This window comes from Bos javanicus, chromosome 4 (assembly GCF_032452875.1).
Source record: "Bos javanicus breed banteng chromosome 4, ARS-OSU_banteng_1.0, whole genome shotgun sequence".
NCBI lineage: Eukaryota > Metazoa > Chordata > Mammalia > Artiodactyla > Bovidae > Bos > Bos javanicus.
The window spans coordinates 120,141,165-120,159,787 of NC_083871.1; the positions used below are offsets into that span (position 1 = coordinate 120,141,165).

Below are 18,623 nucleotides of genomic sequence, written 5' to 3' on the forward strand. Positions count from 1 at the left end.
TGTTACTCTACACCCTGGACTCCTGTAACCTCTTCATGGTGCCTCTTTCCTTATCTTCGGGGCAGACATTTTTCAGAGGAAAGACGAGCATGATCATGAGTGTTCCAGTGCAGAACTTTAGAAGTTCAGCCTCTGCATTCATCCTGTCTAGTTTCAGAGCAAAGTGCTGCCTTCTCTGTAAGTTCAATCCGTTCTGCTTTGTTTTAGATTCCCCTCTGGTGGAGGGGCTGGGCTTTAATGAACCTTTCCCAGCTTTGTGTCCTAGCTCATTCCCTGCACCTCTACACTAGCTTCATGCAGAGGGGAGGGGCACAGTCGGCCTCCCTTTCATGCTGTCGACAGAATAAATACACAAAATGAGACTTGTGAGTGAAGTTTTATTTGGGGCAAAATGAGGACCATAGTTCAGAAGACAGCCTGTCAGATAGTTCTGAGGAACTGTTCCAAAGAGCTTGTCGGGGTCGGGGTGGGGGGGTAGTATATGTGTGATTTTGGTGAAGGAGGTGCATGAAATCGGACACATTTTGGCAGAAGGTTGCTACTGGTCACAAGGGCAGACATCTTTGTTAATGATTATAGTGATTTTCTAAGCTATGACGGGATGCAAGAAATTGAGCTCATAAAATCTTCTCCTGAACATATCAAACTGCCTAAAGCCTGTTCTGCCAGTTTTCCCAGAGCACAGAGGGCCTCCCTCATTCCTGGTCTCTGCCCTGAACTCCTTTCAGGGGTGTGGAAGGGTAGCTACTGCAGTGGCCGGTGACCTCATCCTTGTAGAGGCAGATAGCGGACGACAATTGTTAGCTGACTCTACCATCCAGACTCGTTTTACCCTAACCATTGAAGACTGCTATTCCTGTGTCTCTGAGATGCTTCTCTGGTGACAAAATCACGTCACCAAGAGTGACGTCACCAAGTCACCAAGTGGATCTCTTTGCTGTGCAACTAGAGGAATCAAAGAAAGCTTGGTCCTCGTTGGCTCACCTAGATTATTACAGTAGTGTCTTAACTGATTGATATCCCTTTAATCTTTCTCTCTTTTAAAGCTCTCTAGAGGCCTCTGCTCCCCAGCACAGAAGGGACAGTGGTAGACCTAGCACTAGTGACTAGTCAGCCTGGATATACTGGCGAAGAGACACATACACTGGATATTGCAAGCCAGGTTTCTTGCTGTTGGAGATCTTATAACCATGGAAAAGGGGAGGCTGGAAAGAGCCCTGAGGTGTTGGATTGGCATTGGAGGGAGTATGATGTAAGTGTACAGATCATATGCATCGTTCCCAGATCTTGCTCGTAAATACCATTCTCCAGTAAAAGGAACTAGGGATCTTTTGAGAAACAGTTGACTTCAGGGCTGAAGAAGTGAAAGTACTTCCATTGAGCCTGAAATACTTTGTTGTGCCAAAAAGTAAGAAAATCATCAAAGAATCAAGTGATGTCAAAGGACATATGGGAGGCAATGGGAAGGGTGCCCCTGACGAAATCTGGGTAATTTAGCAAACAGACGGGGAAACAGTGGGGACAGTGACAGACTTTATTTTGGGGGCTCCAAAATCACTGCAGATGGTGACTGCAGTCATGAAATTAAAAGTTGGTTACTCCTTGGAAGAAAAGTTATGACCAACATAGATAGCTTATTAAAAAGCAGAGACAAAGGCCAACAAAGGCCTGTCTAGTCAAAGCTATGGTTTTTCCAGTAGTCATGTATGGATATGAGAGTTGGACTATAAAGAAAGCTGAGTGCAGAAGAATTGATGTTTTTGAACAGTGGTGTTGGAGAAGACTCGTGAGAGTCCCTTGGACTGCAAGGAGATCCAACCAGTCCATCCTAAAGGAAATCAGTCCTGAATGTTCATTGCAAGCACCGATGCTGAAGCTGAAACTCCAAAACGCTAGCCACCTGATATGAGAAACTGACTCATTTGAAGAGACCCTGATGCTGGGAAAGATTGAAGGCGGGAGGAGAAGGGGCTGACAGAGGGTGAGATGATTGGATGTCATCCCTGACTCGATGGACATGAGTTTGAATAAACTCTGGGAGTTGGTGATGGACAGGGAGGCCTGGCATGCTGCAGTCCATGGCATCGCAAAGACTTGGACATGACTGAGTGACTGAACTGAACTGAATTTGAGCAGCAAAGTCAAGAATGATGTTGACAGATTACCATCCAGTGAGTAAAACAGGAACCCATGAGTCCATACCAAGGTAGGTAGACAAGTGAGTGTTGAATATGTAGAAATAAATAATTGGGAGTGATGGAAACTGAAAAAATCACCATTTAGCAGGCATCATGGGGCTGCAGTCAGTTATTAGTGGAGGCTAAGGATGGTAGGTGGAGGCCTTAATACCTGTCACAAGGTACTCTTCAATCTCAAAGGGAAAAACTGGCAGATGTGACCTAGTTGGGGTTGGGGGCCGGGGTGGAATTTTGCGTCCTGACTCCACAAGTGGAGAGGAGCAGAGCAGCATGCCTGGGGCATTTCTGCCAGAAAGCTTGGTCCAAGTGTGGCCTGGGAGCTCATCAGACAGATGGGGTGTTCAGGTGCCCTTTTTTCTACTGAGAAACTGTAATTATCTCAGATCCCAGGAGACTGAAGAGACACAACTCCTTGCAGCGTATGCTCCAGAGTGGGATCTGGGCCACAAAGGAAATACCCTGGGGACAGTCTGTGGATTAGATAGAGTTGTTTCAGTCTTTACTTCTTGAGTGAGAGTGCTGTAGAGGAGAGGCTGTCCTTATTTTGGGGAAATAGGTACTGGAGTATTTCAGGGTGATGAGTAATCATATCTGAAAGCCTTTGTTAGATAACTCAGAAAAAGACTAATAATAATAGGTAAGCTCAGCTGGTAGACCAGCTGGTAAAGAATCTGCCTGCAATTCAGGAGACCCTGGTTCGATTCCTGGGTTTGGAAGTTCCCCTGAAGATTGGATAGGCTATCCATTTCAGAACTCTTGGGCTTCCCTTGTGGCTCAGATGGTAAAGAATCCCCCCACAATGCGGGAGACCTGGGTTCTATCCCTGAGTCGAGAAGACCCCCTGGAGGAGGGCATGGCAACCCACTCCAGTATTCTTGCCTGGAGAATCCCCATGGACAGAGGAGCCTGTTGGGCTACAGTCCATGGCGTCGCAAAGAGTCAGACGTGACTAAGCGACTAAGCACAAGCGTGTGTGTGTGTGTGTGTGTGTGTGTGTGTGTGTGTGTGTGTAGAGAGATGCTTGCTAAATGAGAGATGGGGTCAGGCGAGGGGAGCACATGCTGTTGAGGCTCACAGTGGGGATCTGGTGGTGGAGACTTTTGTGTTCAAATGTTTTCTCCAAATTTGAAGTTAGTTCAAAAATTATTTTTGAAAGTCCCTATTTCTATCAAGTGGCCAATTTAAAGTGCAAGTTTGATTGAATCTCTCCCCTGCTTATAAACTGTTCCCTTTTCTTCTCCTGTGAAGTTAAAGACCTTCTGCAAGCAAGCAGAGCTCTTCACAGTCTGACCTGTGTCTCGCCTCACCCAGGGTCTGCTCCCTGCACCGTCACATTGCTCCCCACTTGCTCTCGCCAGACCTCACTGTTGTCTGTCTCTCCAAGCCTTTGCACCTGCACCACTGTTCTCTGTGTCTGGACTTTTTCCTTCTGTCTTTATGCAAAACTCCCATGCATCTTTCAAAACCCGATTTGTATGCCTCCACTTCTGAGAAGCCTTTTGTTGTAGTGAGTTAATCTTGTCTATACTTTATGCTTGTCTCCATGATGAAACTTATCCACCGAATACAGCTCAACCCTCAGGAGCCCCGAGGAAGCTCTGTGCCTGTGAGGGGAGCCCTGGTGTTCATGGGGAAGTCTGAATTAGGCAGTACACTTGAGAACCCCCAACTGAAGCCATGTATCAAGTCACAGCCATCTTTCAGTGTTTACCAGTAATGAAGATGCGCTTGCATGATCTCTCTGGGCCCTCTGCTCAGGTCCAGGAAGGCAAGTGAAGTGCTAGCTGAGTCCTCTTGGAGGGCCTCACCTGAGATCCTCTCCAAGTTCACTGAGGCTCTAGGACGCAGGTCCTGATTTGTGGGGCTGACAGTCAGGGCTCTCCCTGGGCTCCCTCCATGTTGCCCCTCCCCGTGTCACAGCTCACTTTATCTTCTCAGGACAGCAGAAGTGTCTCTCTGAAGTGTCACCTCCTTTGCTGTTATGTCCACTCAGGGCAATCTCCTTTTTGACTTACTTGATTAAGGAGCCGTGGCTGTGCGGGCACAGGAGGGCCTAGAGGAGCTATCCCACGTTGAAGGTCAGGACGGGAGGCGGTGAGGAGATAACCCTCGTCCAAGGTAAGGAGCAATGGCTGCATTTTGCTGGAGCAGCCGTGAAGAGATTCCCCATGTCCAAGGTAAGAGAGGGCAGACACACTGAAACCATACTCACAGAAAACTAGTCAATCTAATCACACTAGGACCACAGCCTTGTCTAACTCAATGAAACTAAGCCAGGCCCATGGGGCAACCCAAGATGGGCAGGTCATGGTGGAGAGATCTGACAGAATGTGGTCCACTGGAGAAGGGAGTGGCAAAACACTTCAGTATTCTTGCCTTGAGAACCCCACGAACAGTACGAAAAGGCAAAATGATAGGATACTTAAAGAGGAACTCCCCAGGTCAGTAGGTGCCCAATATGCTACTGGAGATCAGTGGAGAAATAACTCCAGAAAGAATGAAGGGATGGACCAAAGCAAAAACAATACGCAGCTGTGGATGTGACTGGTGATAGAAGCAAGGTCCGATGCTGTAAAGAGCAATATTGCATAGGAACCTGGAATGTCAGGTCCATGAATCAAGGCAAATTGGAAGTGGTCAAACAAGAGATGGCAAGAGTGAACATCGACATTCTAGGAACCAGCAAACTAAAATGGACTGGAATGGGTGACTTTAACTCAGATGACCATTATATCTACTATTGCGGGCAGGAATCCCTCAGAAGAAATGGAGTAGCCATCATGGTCAACAAGAGTCCGAAATGCAGTACTTGGATGCAGTCTCAAAAACGACAGAATGATCTCTGTTCGTTTCCAAGGCAAACCATTCAATATCATAGTAATCCAAGTCTATGCCCCAACCAGTAACGCTGAAGAAGCTGAAGTTGAATGGTTCTATGAAGACCTACAAGACCTTTTAGAACTAACACCCAAAAAAGATGTCCTTTTCATTATAGGGGACTGGAATGCAAAAGTAGGAAGTCAAGAAACACCTGGAGTAAGAGGCAAATTTGGCCTTGGAATACGGAATGAAGCAGGGCAAAGACTAATAGAGTTTTGCCAAGAAAATGCACTGATCATAACAAACACCCTCTTCCAACAACACAAGAGAAGACTCTACACATGGACATCACCAGATGGTCAACACTGAAATCAGATTGATTATATTCTTTGCAGCCAAAGATGGAGAAGCTCTATACAGTCAGCAAAAACAAGACCGGGAGCTGACTGTGGCTCAGACCATGAACTCCTTATTGCCAAATTCAGACTTAAATTGAAGAAAGTAGGGAAAACCACTAGGTCATACAGGTATGACCTAAATCAAATCCCTTATGATTACACAGTGGAAGTGAGAAATAGATTTAAGGGCCTAGATCTGATAGATAGAGTGCCTGATGAACTATAGAATGAGGTTCGTGACATTGTACAGGAGACAGGGATCAAGACCATCCCCGTGGAAAAGAAATGCAAAAAAGCAAAATGGCTGTCTGGGGAGGCCTTAAAAATAGCTGCGAAAAGAAGAGAAGTGAAAAGCAAAGGAGCAAAGGAAAGAGATAAGCATCTGAATGCAGAGTTCCAAAGAATAGCAAGAAGAGACAAGAAAGCCTTCTTCAGCGATCAATGCAAAGAAATAGAGGAAAACAACAGAATGGGAAAGACTAGAGATTTCTTCAAGAAAATTAGAGATACCAAGGGAACATTTCATGCAAAGATGGGCTCGATAAAGGACAGAAATGGTATGGACCTAACAGAAGCAGAATATATTAAGAAGAGATGGCAAGAATACACAGAAGAACTGTACAAAAAGATCTTCATGACCAAGTTAATCACGATGGTGTGATCACTCACCTAGAGCCAGACATCCTGGAATGTGAAGTCAAGTGGGCCTTAGAAAACATCACTACGAACAAAGCTAGTGGAGGTGATGGAATTCCAGTTGAGCTCTTTCAAATCCTGAAAGATGACGCTGTGAAAGTGCTGCACTCAATATGCCAGCAAATTTGGAAAACTCAGCAGTGGCCACAGGAATGGAAAAGGTCAGTTTTCATTCCAATCCCAAAGAAAGGCAATGTCAAAGAATGCTCAAACTACTGCACAATTGCACTCATCTCACATGCTAGTAAAGTAATGCTCAAAATTCTCCAAGCCAGGCTTCAGCAATATGTGAACCGTGAACTTCCTAATGTTCAAGCTGGTTTTAGAAAAGGCAGAGGAACCAGAGATCAAATTGCCAACATCCGCTGGATCATGGAAAAAGCAAGAGAGTTCCAGAAAAACATCTATTTCTGCTTTATTGACTATGCCCAAGCTTTTGACTGTTTGGATCACAATAAACTGTGGAAAATTCTGAAAGAGATGGGAATACCAGGCCACCTGACCTGCCTCTTGAGAAATTTGTATGCAGGTCAGGAAGCAACAGTTAGAACTGGACATGGAACAACAGCCTGGTTCCAAATAGGAAAAGGAGTACATCAAGGCTGTGTATTGTCACCCTGCTTATTTAACTTATATGCAGAGTACATCATGAGAAACGCTGGACTGGAAGGAACACCAGCTGGAATCAAGATTTCTGGGAGAAATATCAATAACTTCAGATATGCAGATGACACCACCCTTATGGCAGAAAGTGAAGAGGAACTAAAAAGCCTCTTGATGAAAGTGAAAGAGGAGAGTGAAAAAGTTGGCTTAAAGCTCAACATTCAGAAAACGAAGATCATGGTATCTGGTCCCATCATTTCATGGGAAATAGATGGGGAAAGAGTGGAAACAGTGTCAGAGTTTATTTTTGGGGGCTCCAAAATCACTGCAGATGGTGACTGCAGCCATGAAATTGAAAGACGCTTACTCCTTGGAAGAAAAGTTATGACCAACCTAGATAGCATATTCAAAAGCAGAGACACTACTTTGCCAACAAAGTTTTGTCTAGTCAAGGCTATGGTTTTTCCTGTGGCCTTGTATGGATGTGAGAGTTGGACTGTGAAGAAGGCTGAGCGCCGAAGAATTGATGCTTTTGATCTGTGGTGTTGGAGAAGACTCTTGAGAGTCCCTTGGACTGCAAGGAGATCCAACCAGTCCATTCTGAAGGAGATCAGCCCTGGGATTTCTTTGGAAGTAATGATGCTAAAGCTGAAACTCCAGTACTTTGGCCACCTCATGCGAAGTGTTGACTCATTGGAAAAGACTCTGATGCTGGGAGGGATTGGGGGCAGGAGGAGAAGGGGACGACGGAGGATGAGATGGCTGGATGGCATCACCGACGTGATGGACGTGAGTCTGGGTGAACTCCGGGAGTTGGTGCTGGACAGGGAGGCCTGGCGTGCTGCCATTCATGGGGTCGCAAAGAGTCGGACACGAATGAGCAACTGAACTGAACTGAACTGATTAGTAAGCTAGTCCTTGGTGTGAAATCCCATCACATTCTCAAGGAGAAGGGACTGTGGAGTTGGGGTACATTTAGGGTTCTGCCACTATGGTCTCTTTGTGGACTGAGAGAAGAAAGGGGTGCTGATGGGCCATCTGAAATTGCAAAAGGGGCTGCAATTATGGTTTCAGATCGTTGCTGCTGTTCAGTTGTGCCAACTCTCTGTGAGTCCGCGGACTGTAGCCCGCCAGGCTCCTTTCTCCATGGGCTTGTCCAGGCAAGAATGCTGGAGTGGTTTGCCATTTCCTTCTCCAGGGATCTTCCCAGACAATGGATAGAACCTGGGTCTCCTGGATTGGCAGGCAGATCCTTTACCACTGAGCAGCATGGCAGCCTGGTTTTCCATGGTAGCAGATGATTTATGAATTTACAAAGGAAGGCTATAATTTTGGTACTGCACCCATTTTTATTTCTAAATGCTTATAGTTTAAGCATTAGTCTGTAAGAGCAATAGTACCCTGCAAAAGGAAATGGCAACCCACTCCAATATTTTTGCCTGGAAAATCCCATGGACAGAGGTGCCTGGCGGGCTACAGTCCATGGGGTCGCAAAAGAGTCACAGGACTTAGCAACTAAACAACAATAACAGAGCCTCAGTTCAGTTCAGTCACTCAGTCATGTCCGACTCTTTGTGATCCCATGGACTGCAGCACACCAGGCTTCCCTGTCCATCACCAACTCCCGTAGCTTGCTCAAACTCCATCGAGTTTGAGTGTCCATTGAGTCGATGATGCTCGTGGTGCTCATTCTCCAGGGTATCTGACCTTGCAATTACAAAAGTCCATCACAGTGACAAAGATGGATGGAAAGGCTACAAGCCTTCTTTCTTGTCCAAGACACAAGTGCTGCCATCACTAAGTCTCCGGGGCTCAGAGAGGTAGGCAAGAATTAGTAGGTGGAAGGATGCACTTTACAGAGCCCAGAGCGCAAAACGTGAATTGGGAGACAGCAGTCAGGGATGTCCAAACTGCTCTGATAATCCTTGCATAGCCTCAGCCCTGATCCTCAGCCTGTGGGGTTTGACTTTTGCTGCTGGCCACTCTGCTTCCTGGCGTGCTGCAGTCCACGGGATTGCAAAGGGTTGGACTTGACTCGGCGACTGAACAACAACTTTCCTTCCTGCAGTGAGGCTGCCTCTCTCATTAATTTCCAGGTTGGAAAAAAATGAAATCAAAATTTCCAAATAAACTAGATTGAACCAAAAAAAAAAAAAAAAAAAGAGCAACAATAATAAAAATGTCAATAACTTACATTTATTGACTGCTCAGCTTTGCAGGTACAGATGCTCAGTACTTTATAGAATTACTCATTCAGCCCTCGTGATCCCTGCAGAGTAGGTGCCCTGTGATCCTGCTTCGACGCAGGTGGTAAGACACCCTGCTGGTGACCTGAGCTCAGACTTCTGACCAGCCCTTAGTTAACACTGCAGGCAAGTTTCACATCCACACACCTCAGTGACAGTATTGTGATGTGACTTCTGTAACAAAGTTATTAATGTGGGAAAAATTTTTTTGTTTTTACCACAACCTGCCAGAGTGAACATACATCCCTATTTTTATATATGTTTTGGCTGCTCTGAGTGGCAGGAAGGATCTTAGCTCCCACACCCCCTACAGTTGAAGCTCTGAGCCTTAACCAATGGGCTGCCAGAGGAGCCCAGAACATACATTTTTAAATTACAGGGACGAGGATATGGGGGACTGAGGCAGAAGAATCAGAGAGAGATGGAGCAGAGGAGGCACTGGGGGAAGCAGAGGTGTTGCAGATCCAGGCAGAGAAGCAGCCTGTATGAAGGCCGCCAAGCTACCACCCAGTTTCTGGGTGTCAGGAGTTCTCCACCGGCCCAGTCTTCAGCGCAGCTTTCTCTTCCCATGTTAAGGACTGATCACTGCCTAATCTAATGCTTTATCTTTATATCAAACCTTCCAAGGCCCTGGACAAATTGTTCCCCTCCCCCCCAGTCTCATCTCCTGCCATCCACCCATGGCATGTCCCCTGCCCCCACTCACACACCCTATGCTCCAGACCTGCACTGCCCGGAGTGAAAGCCATTGGCCACCTGGGGCTGTGAGCCCAGGAAAAGGGGCCAGTCTGAACCGAGGTGTGCTGTCAGTATAAAAAACACTCTGGACTTCAAAGACAGTATAAAAAAAGTATAAAACAACACAATATTTGAAACATATTTTCTGTGACAAAATGATAACATTGGTATATACTTGGTTAAATACTATATTTGATTTCATCTGTTTTTCACTTTGTAAAATGTGGCTACTAGATAATTTATAATGACTCTGTGGCTCGTATTATATTTCTATTGGGCAGCTCTGCTATAGACAAGTTATTACATTTCCTAAACCCTCCAGACCCTTCCCTCCCTTCCGGTGCCCTTGCCCCCACGTTTGTTCTTGCCTAAGATGTTCTCTGTGCGTCTCTGTCTGTAGGTTGTTTGTGCTTCAGGGTCCACCTGAAAGGAGGCCCTTCCCAAACTCGTTCCTTTCCTGCAGGCAGACTTTGTCACCTCCTCAGTCACTGCGTTTTTATGAGTCGCTCTTACGCTTTCATGTTGTTTAATTACTGTTTGCAGTTGTGAGAAGCTGGAGGTCCAGGCGGCGTTTCTTAGAAACACTTCTTTACTTGGTTTGCCAGGTCTGAATCGTGGTGTGCAGGGTCTTTGATCTTGGTGTTCCACGTGGGGTCTGGGTCCCTGGGGGAAACCAGGCCCCCTGCACTGGGAGTGCAGTCTTAGCCTCTGGACCACCAGGGATGTCTCCCAGGCAGTGTTTTATTCATCTGTCTTCAGCATTGAGTTCCCACGTCATCAAATAAACTAGAGAGTCATCTAGTGAATAAAGTGATAGAAGAACTATCACAAGATAAAATGTGATTGGCAAATGAATTGTTTAGAAAAGAATTCTTCTAAGAGGTCCAAGGAGAGAAAAACTGTTTTAACTTCCTCAATGGATATTTATTTGGCACATATGGTGGGGACGGTGAGAGAGGGGAGATAGCACTTGCAAAGACCTGTGAATATGGTGCATCTGGGGAACCCTAAGTCAGTCTGCTTGGTGACAAAGAGTGCAACTGGGTGAGAGCCAGATGGAGTCGGAAGCAGGGCGTTGAAGTGTGTCACTTGTTGGATTGCTGGCTGCAGTGGACAATGGATTGGTCAGGCTGGAGAGGGAAAAGACGGAGAAGTTAAGACACAATGGTCCTGACAGGAGTGTATGGCTACTCTCAGGAGGGGAGAGAGGAGTTCCAGGGCCAGGCCCAGGGCATTCATGCAGTTGCTGTGTCCATGACTTCATCTAACACTGTAGCTGACCGCCTTATCCTCAAGGCTGAAGCCTTTCCAGTATCAGCTGTTTCCCCAGCTGACAAAGACTGACCCAGTGGTTAAGAGAATTAACTGCTGTCAGATCATCCACCAGCCTAGCTTTGAGCTCAGGCAACTAAATTAATCTTTCTGGCCCTCAGGCTCATCCCCTGAAAAACAGTAACATGCCTGTCTCACAGGAACAGTAGGAGAATTAAATGAATTACCAAGGGAAAAATTTCAGTTTGCTGCCTCCCTTGGAGCAGTCCCTAAGTAAATCATAGCTGTCACTGAAATTACCTTTCCTATTCTTGTTTCCTGTTTGGTTCTTCCTAAATGCTGTAGTGAAAATGAAAAAGGCAGTACTGCAAAGTTCAAAACCAGAGAAGAATTAAATATAAAAGGCCGATTGGATCTGATGATACTAACTCCTCTGAGGCAAGCAGCCAAGAAAATGGCTTTTATATCTGGAGGGAAGTAGATCCATAAACCATAACAGTTTGTGACTCAAAACACAACGTCTGCAAAATTGCATATCTACAGCAAAACCATGACATCAAAAGTTGTTCAGTTGCTAAGTCACGTCCAATTCTTTATAATCCAAAGACGAGCACACCAGGCCTTCCTGTCCTTCACTCTCTCTCAGAGTTCGCTCAAATTCAAGTCCATGGAGTCGGTGTTGCCATCCAGCCATCTCATCCTCTGCCACACTCTTCTTTTGCCTTCAATCTTTCCCAGCATCAGGGTCTTTTCCAGTGAGCTGGCTCTTCCCATCAGGTGGCCAAAGTACTGGAGCTTCAGCCTCAGTCCTTTCAATGTAGTCAGGGTTGATTTCTTTAAGATTGACTGGTTTGATCTCCTTGAAGTCCAAGGGACCCTCAAGAGTCTTCTCCGACACCACAGTTCAAAAACATCAATTATTTGGTGTTCAGCCTTCTTTATGGTCCCTTCATGGACCACAGCCTTGTCCTGGGCAAGGGGCTTAGACAATTCAACGAAATTATAAGCCATGCTGTGCAAGGCCACCCAAGATGGATGGGCCATAGTAAAAGGTTCTAACAACACAAGACACGGTCCACCGGAGGAGGGAATGGCAAACCGCTCCAGTATTCTTGTCCTGAGAACCCCATGAACAGTGTGCAAAGGAAAAAAGACATCAAAAGTACAGACCCCCTAATAACACGCTCACGGATGCGCTCCTTAGCACAAGATTTGAGCCCTCTCTCTCTCTCTACCGGTAAGTTAAATCTTTTCTAAGTAACACTGGCAGGCTAAATTGACGCGAAACACTTGGCAGAATCAGAGCTAAATGTCAGTTACAACGCGCATCACGGGAGCAGGACCCATCCCTCTCTAGTCTTGCATGCTTAAGGTTGGCTTTTGTGTTAACCTTAAAATAGTTGTGATAAAATATTATAAACGTGAGATGCAGACTAGTGCCTTAATATCTCAGTCCCCTTCTCTCCCGTTTTGTGTAAAAGTTGAAATTTTCAACAATTACTTTTTCAGACACTTCGTGATTCCTACCAATCCCGCACGGAGTCAAACGGCAACCACGGGCAGAGGAACTCGAGCAGTGCGCGCCTCCGCGGAAGGAGAGCGCCCTCCGCCGCCCGCCCGGACAGAGGCTGGGTTCCGCTCCGCTTCAAAAGGCGGTTTGCCCGTTTCCCTGCAGCAGCTCCCGTTCTGCCCGGCTGCTTCCCCGCCCAGAGAGCCGCCGGGCCGAGCTCCGGCCGCGCTCTGCCCTGCTCCGCACCCTTTTCCCCTCGGCCCCACGGGAATCCCGGCCCAGCAGTAGCTCTGGGCTTCGCGGGCCTGCCGGTCGGTTGCTAGGAGATAGGAGGGCGCAGGCGCGCTGGGGCGGCCGCGGGGCACGCCGGGCCGGCGGTCGCTCGGTGCTCTACTGCCCAGGCTGTCGGTTGCTAGGAGGAAGGGTGGCGCAAGCGCGTTAGGAGAGGCCGCGCCGCGGCGCCTTCTACCAGTTGCTAGGAGGAGGAGAAGCGCAGGCGCGCTGGGGGCGGCCGAGGGGCAGGCCGGGCCGGCGGTCGCTCGGTGCTCGGCTACTCCGCCTGCAGGTTGCTAGGAGGCGGGACGCCGGTTGGGGGCGCGGGAGGCCGAGCGTCTCTTCTCTGGCCTGACCGGCCGGAGGGCAACGCGGCCTCTGGGGCCTGCGCGCAGCGATGGAGCCCGGGAAGGTGGGTGCGGACGCCAAGCGGGCAAGCCCGTGTTCGCCAGGGCCGCCTCCTCCTCGGGGCGGGAGGCGCCCCGGGGCCGCGCTTTGGGACCTTAGGAAACCTACCGACGTGTCTTACTTCCCAACGGATACATCGGGGCAGTACGAGTAGGGCTGGATGAGGTTCTAAACGTTAAAGTGCTCAGTAACTAACGAGTAACTGAGCTGTCTCGTTCTGCTTGCCTGTGGATTCCCGTAAAAGATGAGGACTTCCTTTGCACGCATTTGCCTCCCCTTTTTTGTCTTCTGTCATTCACTTTTATAATGTTAGTAATATCGATTAGGAGTTAGAGCATCAACTTCCTGACTTCTGTCGTCTTCTGCACCGGTTCTTTACATTTTAATAAGTTATTCTGTCACTTGTTTTCTCTGATTTGTTTATAGGAAGTTTTAAAAGTTGTGTTAACCAAAATTGTAGAAAAGGAGACTTGATTGAGGTTAAAAGGTGTTTATTTGGCGTATGTTACGACTGCAGCTTGGGAGACACAGATGCAAACTCTTGAACTGTGTTCCCCGGTTGCACAATGGGGGAGGCTTATAAAGGCAAGAATTTACAATGTTACTTTTAGCTGCTTGAGTTGTTTGTCAAGAATTGTCACTGGAGCTGGGAGGAGATCAGGGCTTGCTTGGGGTCCTTGCAGCTGCTAGGTGCTGTTCTGATCGCTGGTGGTGATCTTGGGTGTGGTGCTGTTCAGAGACAGTTCAATTTCTCAGTGCTGTGGGGTAGTGTTTGAGACCGGATCCTCAGTGCTCACCCTTTTTGTTTGCCTGAACTGGGGTCACTTCATTATAACATCTGTTTGTCGTCAGTTGTCATATAAGCAGAGTTCACGCAGAGTTCACTGCAGAGCTAAGTTGTGTGCTTGGACCAAGGGAGAGAGTGCAGTCGTGCTGCTCAAAGAGCCATGTGGGCATGTATATACCTAAATATATGTAAGTAGCACGGGTTGGTTTGTATAAGTTACATTTGCATAAGGAGGTTGGAGGTTCTGCTGTTTAGGCATCTCTTCTGGAGTTTTCCTTTGTCCTCAGGCTGTGATTTATTCCTCTCAAGGGGGAAAACACTGCCTCCCTACCTGGAGCCTCAGTTTTAATTTATTTGCCTTTATCTGCCTCACAGGATGGGACCCTGGCGGAGCAGAGGGCAGGAGGCAGGGGCTCCTGGTCTGAAGCACAGTGGCCAAGCCTATGTAGGGTGATGCCTGGGGTTGTGATGGGCATGAGGAGCTCTGTATCATTTTACAGTTTAAAGAATTTAAAGGAGAAATTTAAAAAGGAAAGGAAGAAAAGCTTCAGGATGAAGTAAGGCCCGAAGCCAGGTTTTTGTTGGTGAAAATGTAAGAGGCAGCTAGAAAATCCTGGGGTCCCTGTTGATATGTTGCCTTGTTCTTTTTTTTCTTTTTTTAAGTTTTATTGTCGTAAGTAATATAATTACAACCATTAAGAGCCCTGATCCAGTGGGTTTCCCACATTGGATCACATTCCTGCGGATGCCTCCCGTGGGTAGGGGTCTTGGACTCCACTGCCTGCTCCACCAGCAGCACACTGTCGGCTTTGGGCCATTTGTTTGGAAACGATCATGTGTTAAGCCTCTCTAAAGAGCAGTTAACTTGAGAATGTTTTACAGTTTAGCAGCTGCAGGTTGTAGCAATGCTAACTGTTGCTCACCATCCTCACCATGTCTTACTGTGCACTCCTTTTGTTAAATCGACCAATTTATCAGAAAAGAGTGCGTGTTTCCACTGAGAGCAGAGAATGATGCCCTTTCTGCTTAGTACTCTGGCAGATTCTTGACCTTGTTGCTTTTTATTTATTTCTCCTTAGAGTGTTATGAGCTGTTGTGAATTTTCCCCCTGCTTTCTTCATTTACACATCACCAGGATGATTTTTGGTGGCTGGTCCATGAATGTGTTTTTGTTTTTTATTTGCACTCCATTTGCTTTAAATTCGAAACACACCAGGTCCTCCTGTATTTATGCTCTTAAGGCAGAGTTTCTCAAAGGCAAATGATGTAGTTGGGATAGGTTTATCTTGTTCTCTATAGGAAACCATCCTTGACTGGTATCTGTCGTCACCCAGGGCTCACAGCTGGGCCCTGTGTTGTGGACTTGTTGCTGTCAGCACCTGAAGAGGCATCTGCCCAGCAAACCTCCCACTGAGGGGCCCACTGTGGGTCTGCCTGGGGAGGTGGGGCTGGGTGTCTGCACTGGGCCTGAGCCTCGGAGCAGCAGGAATACAGGGTAGCCTGTGATTGTTTATGGGTAACTTTAAAAAAATCTGTTTATGATATCTTTTATTCTTACAGACAGACAATAATGTCTGGCATATCAAGGATTGCCATTGACTAAAATGGTCTAATGAAAAAGCAGCTCACTGGAACATAAAAAATTAGATGTTTTAAACTCTAAAATTAAATTCTAACTCTATACTTTTCTTTTTAGAGAAGAACCAAAGATGATACTTGGAAAGCAGATGACCTCCGAAAACACCTTTGGGTAGTATATTTTAAAGATTTGGGGAAAAAAATTTTGAGGTTGGGTCTGTGTGGACCCTGGATGGTAATCTTGGATAGTGTTACCTGGTTCTCAGCTCTGCATGGCTTTGCTTACATGTGGCTCATTTCAGAGGCATTTTGACGCAGAGATAAAGCCACGTGGCTAGTTGCTCAGGAACCGTCCTGGCTGCAGTTTTCTGGCCTATTTCAGCCCAGCATCCCACCAGTGGGGTTCCTGTTGGGGTTCATAACTGGGGCCTTGTGTGTGTGTGTGTGTGTGGTGTGTGTGTGTGTGTGTGTGTGTGGTCTGTGTGTGTATATGTATATGTGGGGAGCTGAAGGGTTGCAATCAAGACCTCCTGAGAAGGGACTTCCTGGTGGTCCAGCGGTTAAGACTCCACGCTTCCACTGCAGGGGGCATGTGTTCCATCACTGGTCGGAAACTGAGATCTCGATGCTGCGAGGTCAGTCAGTCAGTTCAATTGCTCCAACTCTCTGCAACCCCATGAATTGCAGCATTCCAGGCCTCCCTGTCCATCACCAACTCCCAGAGTTCACCCAAATTCATGTCCATCGGGTCGGTGATGCCATCCAGCCATCTTATCCTCTGTCGTCCCCTTCTCCTCCTGCCCCCAATCCCTCCCAGCATCAGAGTCTTTTCCAGTGAGTCAACTCTTTGCATGAGGTGGCCAAAGTACTGGAGCTTCAGCTTTAGCATCATTCCTTCCAATGAACTCCCAGGACTGATCTCCTTTAGAATGGACTGGTTGGATCTCCGAGGTCACACACACAAAACACCTCCTGAGAGTTTATGGGGATGGTCCTTGTTCTCTGAGGGGGACCCCAGCGGCCAGTGTCCTGAGGCTTTCGGGCACGGCCTCAAGCTCCCTTCCTTTCTTTCGGATTCACGGGGCCATGCAGGTTTCACTGGCCGGCACCCTCTGATGTCCCTGGAGGTGAGCACCTGGCAGGTCAAGGGGCTGCAGAGCTGACTGCAGGCGTGCAGGGAGCCACGACCGTTTAAGCCAGTGCTGCCTAGGGCCCTTCGGTGGGTGTGACCCCGGGGTGCAGACCCCCGCTCTTCTTCCCTCCTGTAGGCGGCTCAGTCCTCTGGTCCCAAGGAGGAGAAGCAGCACAGAGACCGGAAACCGCTGCGAGAGTCGGAAGCGGACCTGGCAGACGGCAAAGAGCACCGATCCAGGGACCCCGATCGCGAGGCCAAGCACAGAGAGCGGGCCGCCGAGCGGGACGGCCACGCCGCGCGGGAGCATCCCCGCGGGGACAGGGAGCGGGACCGGAGGAAGGAGAGGCGCCGGGAGCTGGACGCGGAGAGGCCGCACGGCCGGGGGAAGGAGCGCGAGAGGGACCAGGAGCACCGGGCGCGCCGCGAGGAGCTGAGGCAGGCGGCCGCGCACCACAACCTGCTGGCCCGGGACCGCGACCGCGACCGGGACCGAGACCGCGACCGGAACCGGGACCAGGACAGGCCGGAGCGCAGGCGGGCAGGTCTGTGTGTCCCTGGAGGCGACCCCGCCCCCTGGTCTTCTCCTCTGTGTTTTTCTAAAGGCTGACTGTGGGGTCAGAGCCCCTGCGGTGCGCCTGTGTGCGCACTTGGCACTGTTTTCTTTTGGCAATCCACTCCAGTCCTCTTGCCTGGAAAATCCCGAGGGCGGAGGAGCCTGGTAGGCTGCAGTCCATGGGGTCGGGAAGAGTCTAACACAACTGAGCGACTCCCCATTCCCTTTTCACTTTCACGCATTGGAGAAGGCAATGGCAACCCACTCCAGTGTTCTTGCCTGGAGAATCCCAGGGACGGGGGAGCCTGGTGGGCTGCCGTCTATGGGGTCGCACAGAGTCGGACACGACTGAAGCAACTTAGCAGCAGCAGCAGCAGCAGCAGCAGTGAACAGAAAGAGTAGCAGCTTAATTATTGGCTGGAGTTTCACTATTGAAATATACTTTAGATTTATTCCCTCCATAATTCACAGCCCCTGTTTTAAATAAAAAAAATAATGCTCTTTGATAAAAAGAATTCCTCAAAAGTATCAGATTTATTTTAGCCATATTTAAATATTTCAAATTCCTAGAGATTCTAAAGGTAGAGGTAAGTACTTTTTTCTTCCCAAATGGAATTAAGTATCTTCATTGTTTTTTATTATACAAATGGTATCTTCCTATAAAAATTCAAACTAGCCAACATAAACTAAAAAGGAATATGTTAGAAGAGCGTATCATGGCTCCAGTGTCCTCAGGCTGTGATCGTGATGGAAGCAGGACCTCAGTTCATGGTCTGGTGTCATGTGTTGCCCTGTGTAGGGGCTTGGGCCCCAGGACCCGAGGTTTGGGCAGGGTGAGGTTAAGTAGGCTATCTCTACTCAAGTTTAACAATGACTCCCTTACCATCTATTGCCTCTTTTCAGGATTATCATTTTGATGTTCTTGGTATGTTTTTAGTAATGAAGTCTTTTTTGTTTTCCGGTTGCTCTGGTTGCTACATGGTCTTGTTTTCTCAGTGCAGCGTTGCTCTGGTTGTTGAAGAGTCTGTGCAGAGTCTGTGCAACCTGACTCTGCTGGGCCTTCCTCCTCCCCCTGGCCATTTTCTTACCCCTTCCCTTGTCTCCTCCATGTCTCCCTTGGGTCCCCAGACCCTCCCTCCCTTCCTTCCTTACATCACAAACCCTGGGAACCACCCTGATCACCACTCTCTCTCAGAGCCTAGCCCTTCTCTGCACTCCTGTCGCCCGCACCAGGGGACCCACTGTGTGTTTTGATCTCTTATGGGCATGCTTAGTCGCTCAGTCGTGTCTGACTGTGACCGCGTGGACTGTGGCCTGCCAGGCTCCTCTGTCCATGGAGTTCTCCAGGCAAGAATACTCCAGTGGGTTGCCATGCCCTACTCTAGGGGATCTTCCCAGCCCAGGAATC

General features: G+C 48.1%; 1 protein-coding gene and 1 long non-coding RNA gene across 8 annotated transcripts in view; one reads left to right on the forward strand and one right to left on the reverse strand.

The window, feature by feature from the left end:
* Window positions 1–10,537: 10,537 nt before the first annotated feature.
* LOC133246719 (uncharacterized) lies at window positions 10,538–12,838 on the reverse strand. The gene is made up of 2 exons (XR_009736128.1): window positions 12,473–12,838; window positions 10,538–10,829 (listed from the first exon to the last, which is right to left on the reverse strand). It is a non-coding gene; the product is annotated as an uncharacterized LOC133246719 (long non-coding RNA).
* Window positions 12,839–13,076: 238 nt separating this feature from the next.
* Window positions 13,077–18,623, forward strand: part of DYNC2I1 (dynein 2 intermediate chain 1) — a 47,389-nt gene continuing 41,842 nt past the window's right edge. For 5 of the 7 annotated variants that reach the window (XR_009736126.1, XR_009736127.1, XM_061415353.1 and 2 more), the window contains exons 1-4: window positions 13,083–13,166; window positions 15,646–15,699; window positions 16,113–16,275; window positions 16,796–17,204. Coding sequence is in view for 5 of the 7 variants with exons in the window: in XM_061415353.1 (XP_061271337.1) it covers window positions 15,659–15,699; window positions 16,113–16,275; window positions 16,796–17,204 (613 nt within the window). In the remaining 2 variants the exon portion in view is untranslated. Of the gene's footprint in view, window positions 13,167–15,645; window positions 15,700–16,112; window positions 16,276–16,795; window positions 17,205–18,623 lie in introns of all 7 variants that reach the window. The other 2 variants (XM_061415357.1, XM_061415358.1) reach the window with 1 other exon arrangement.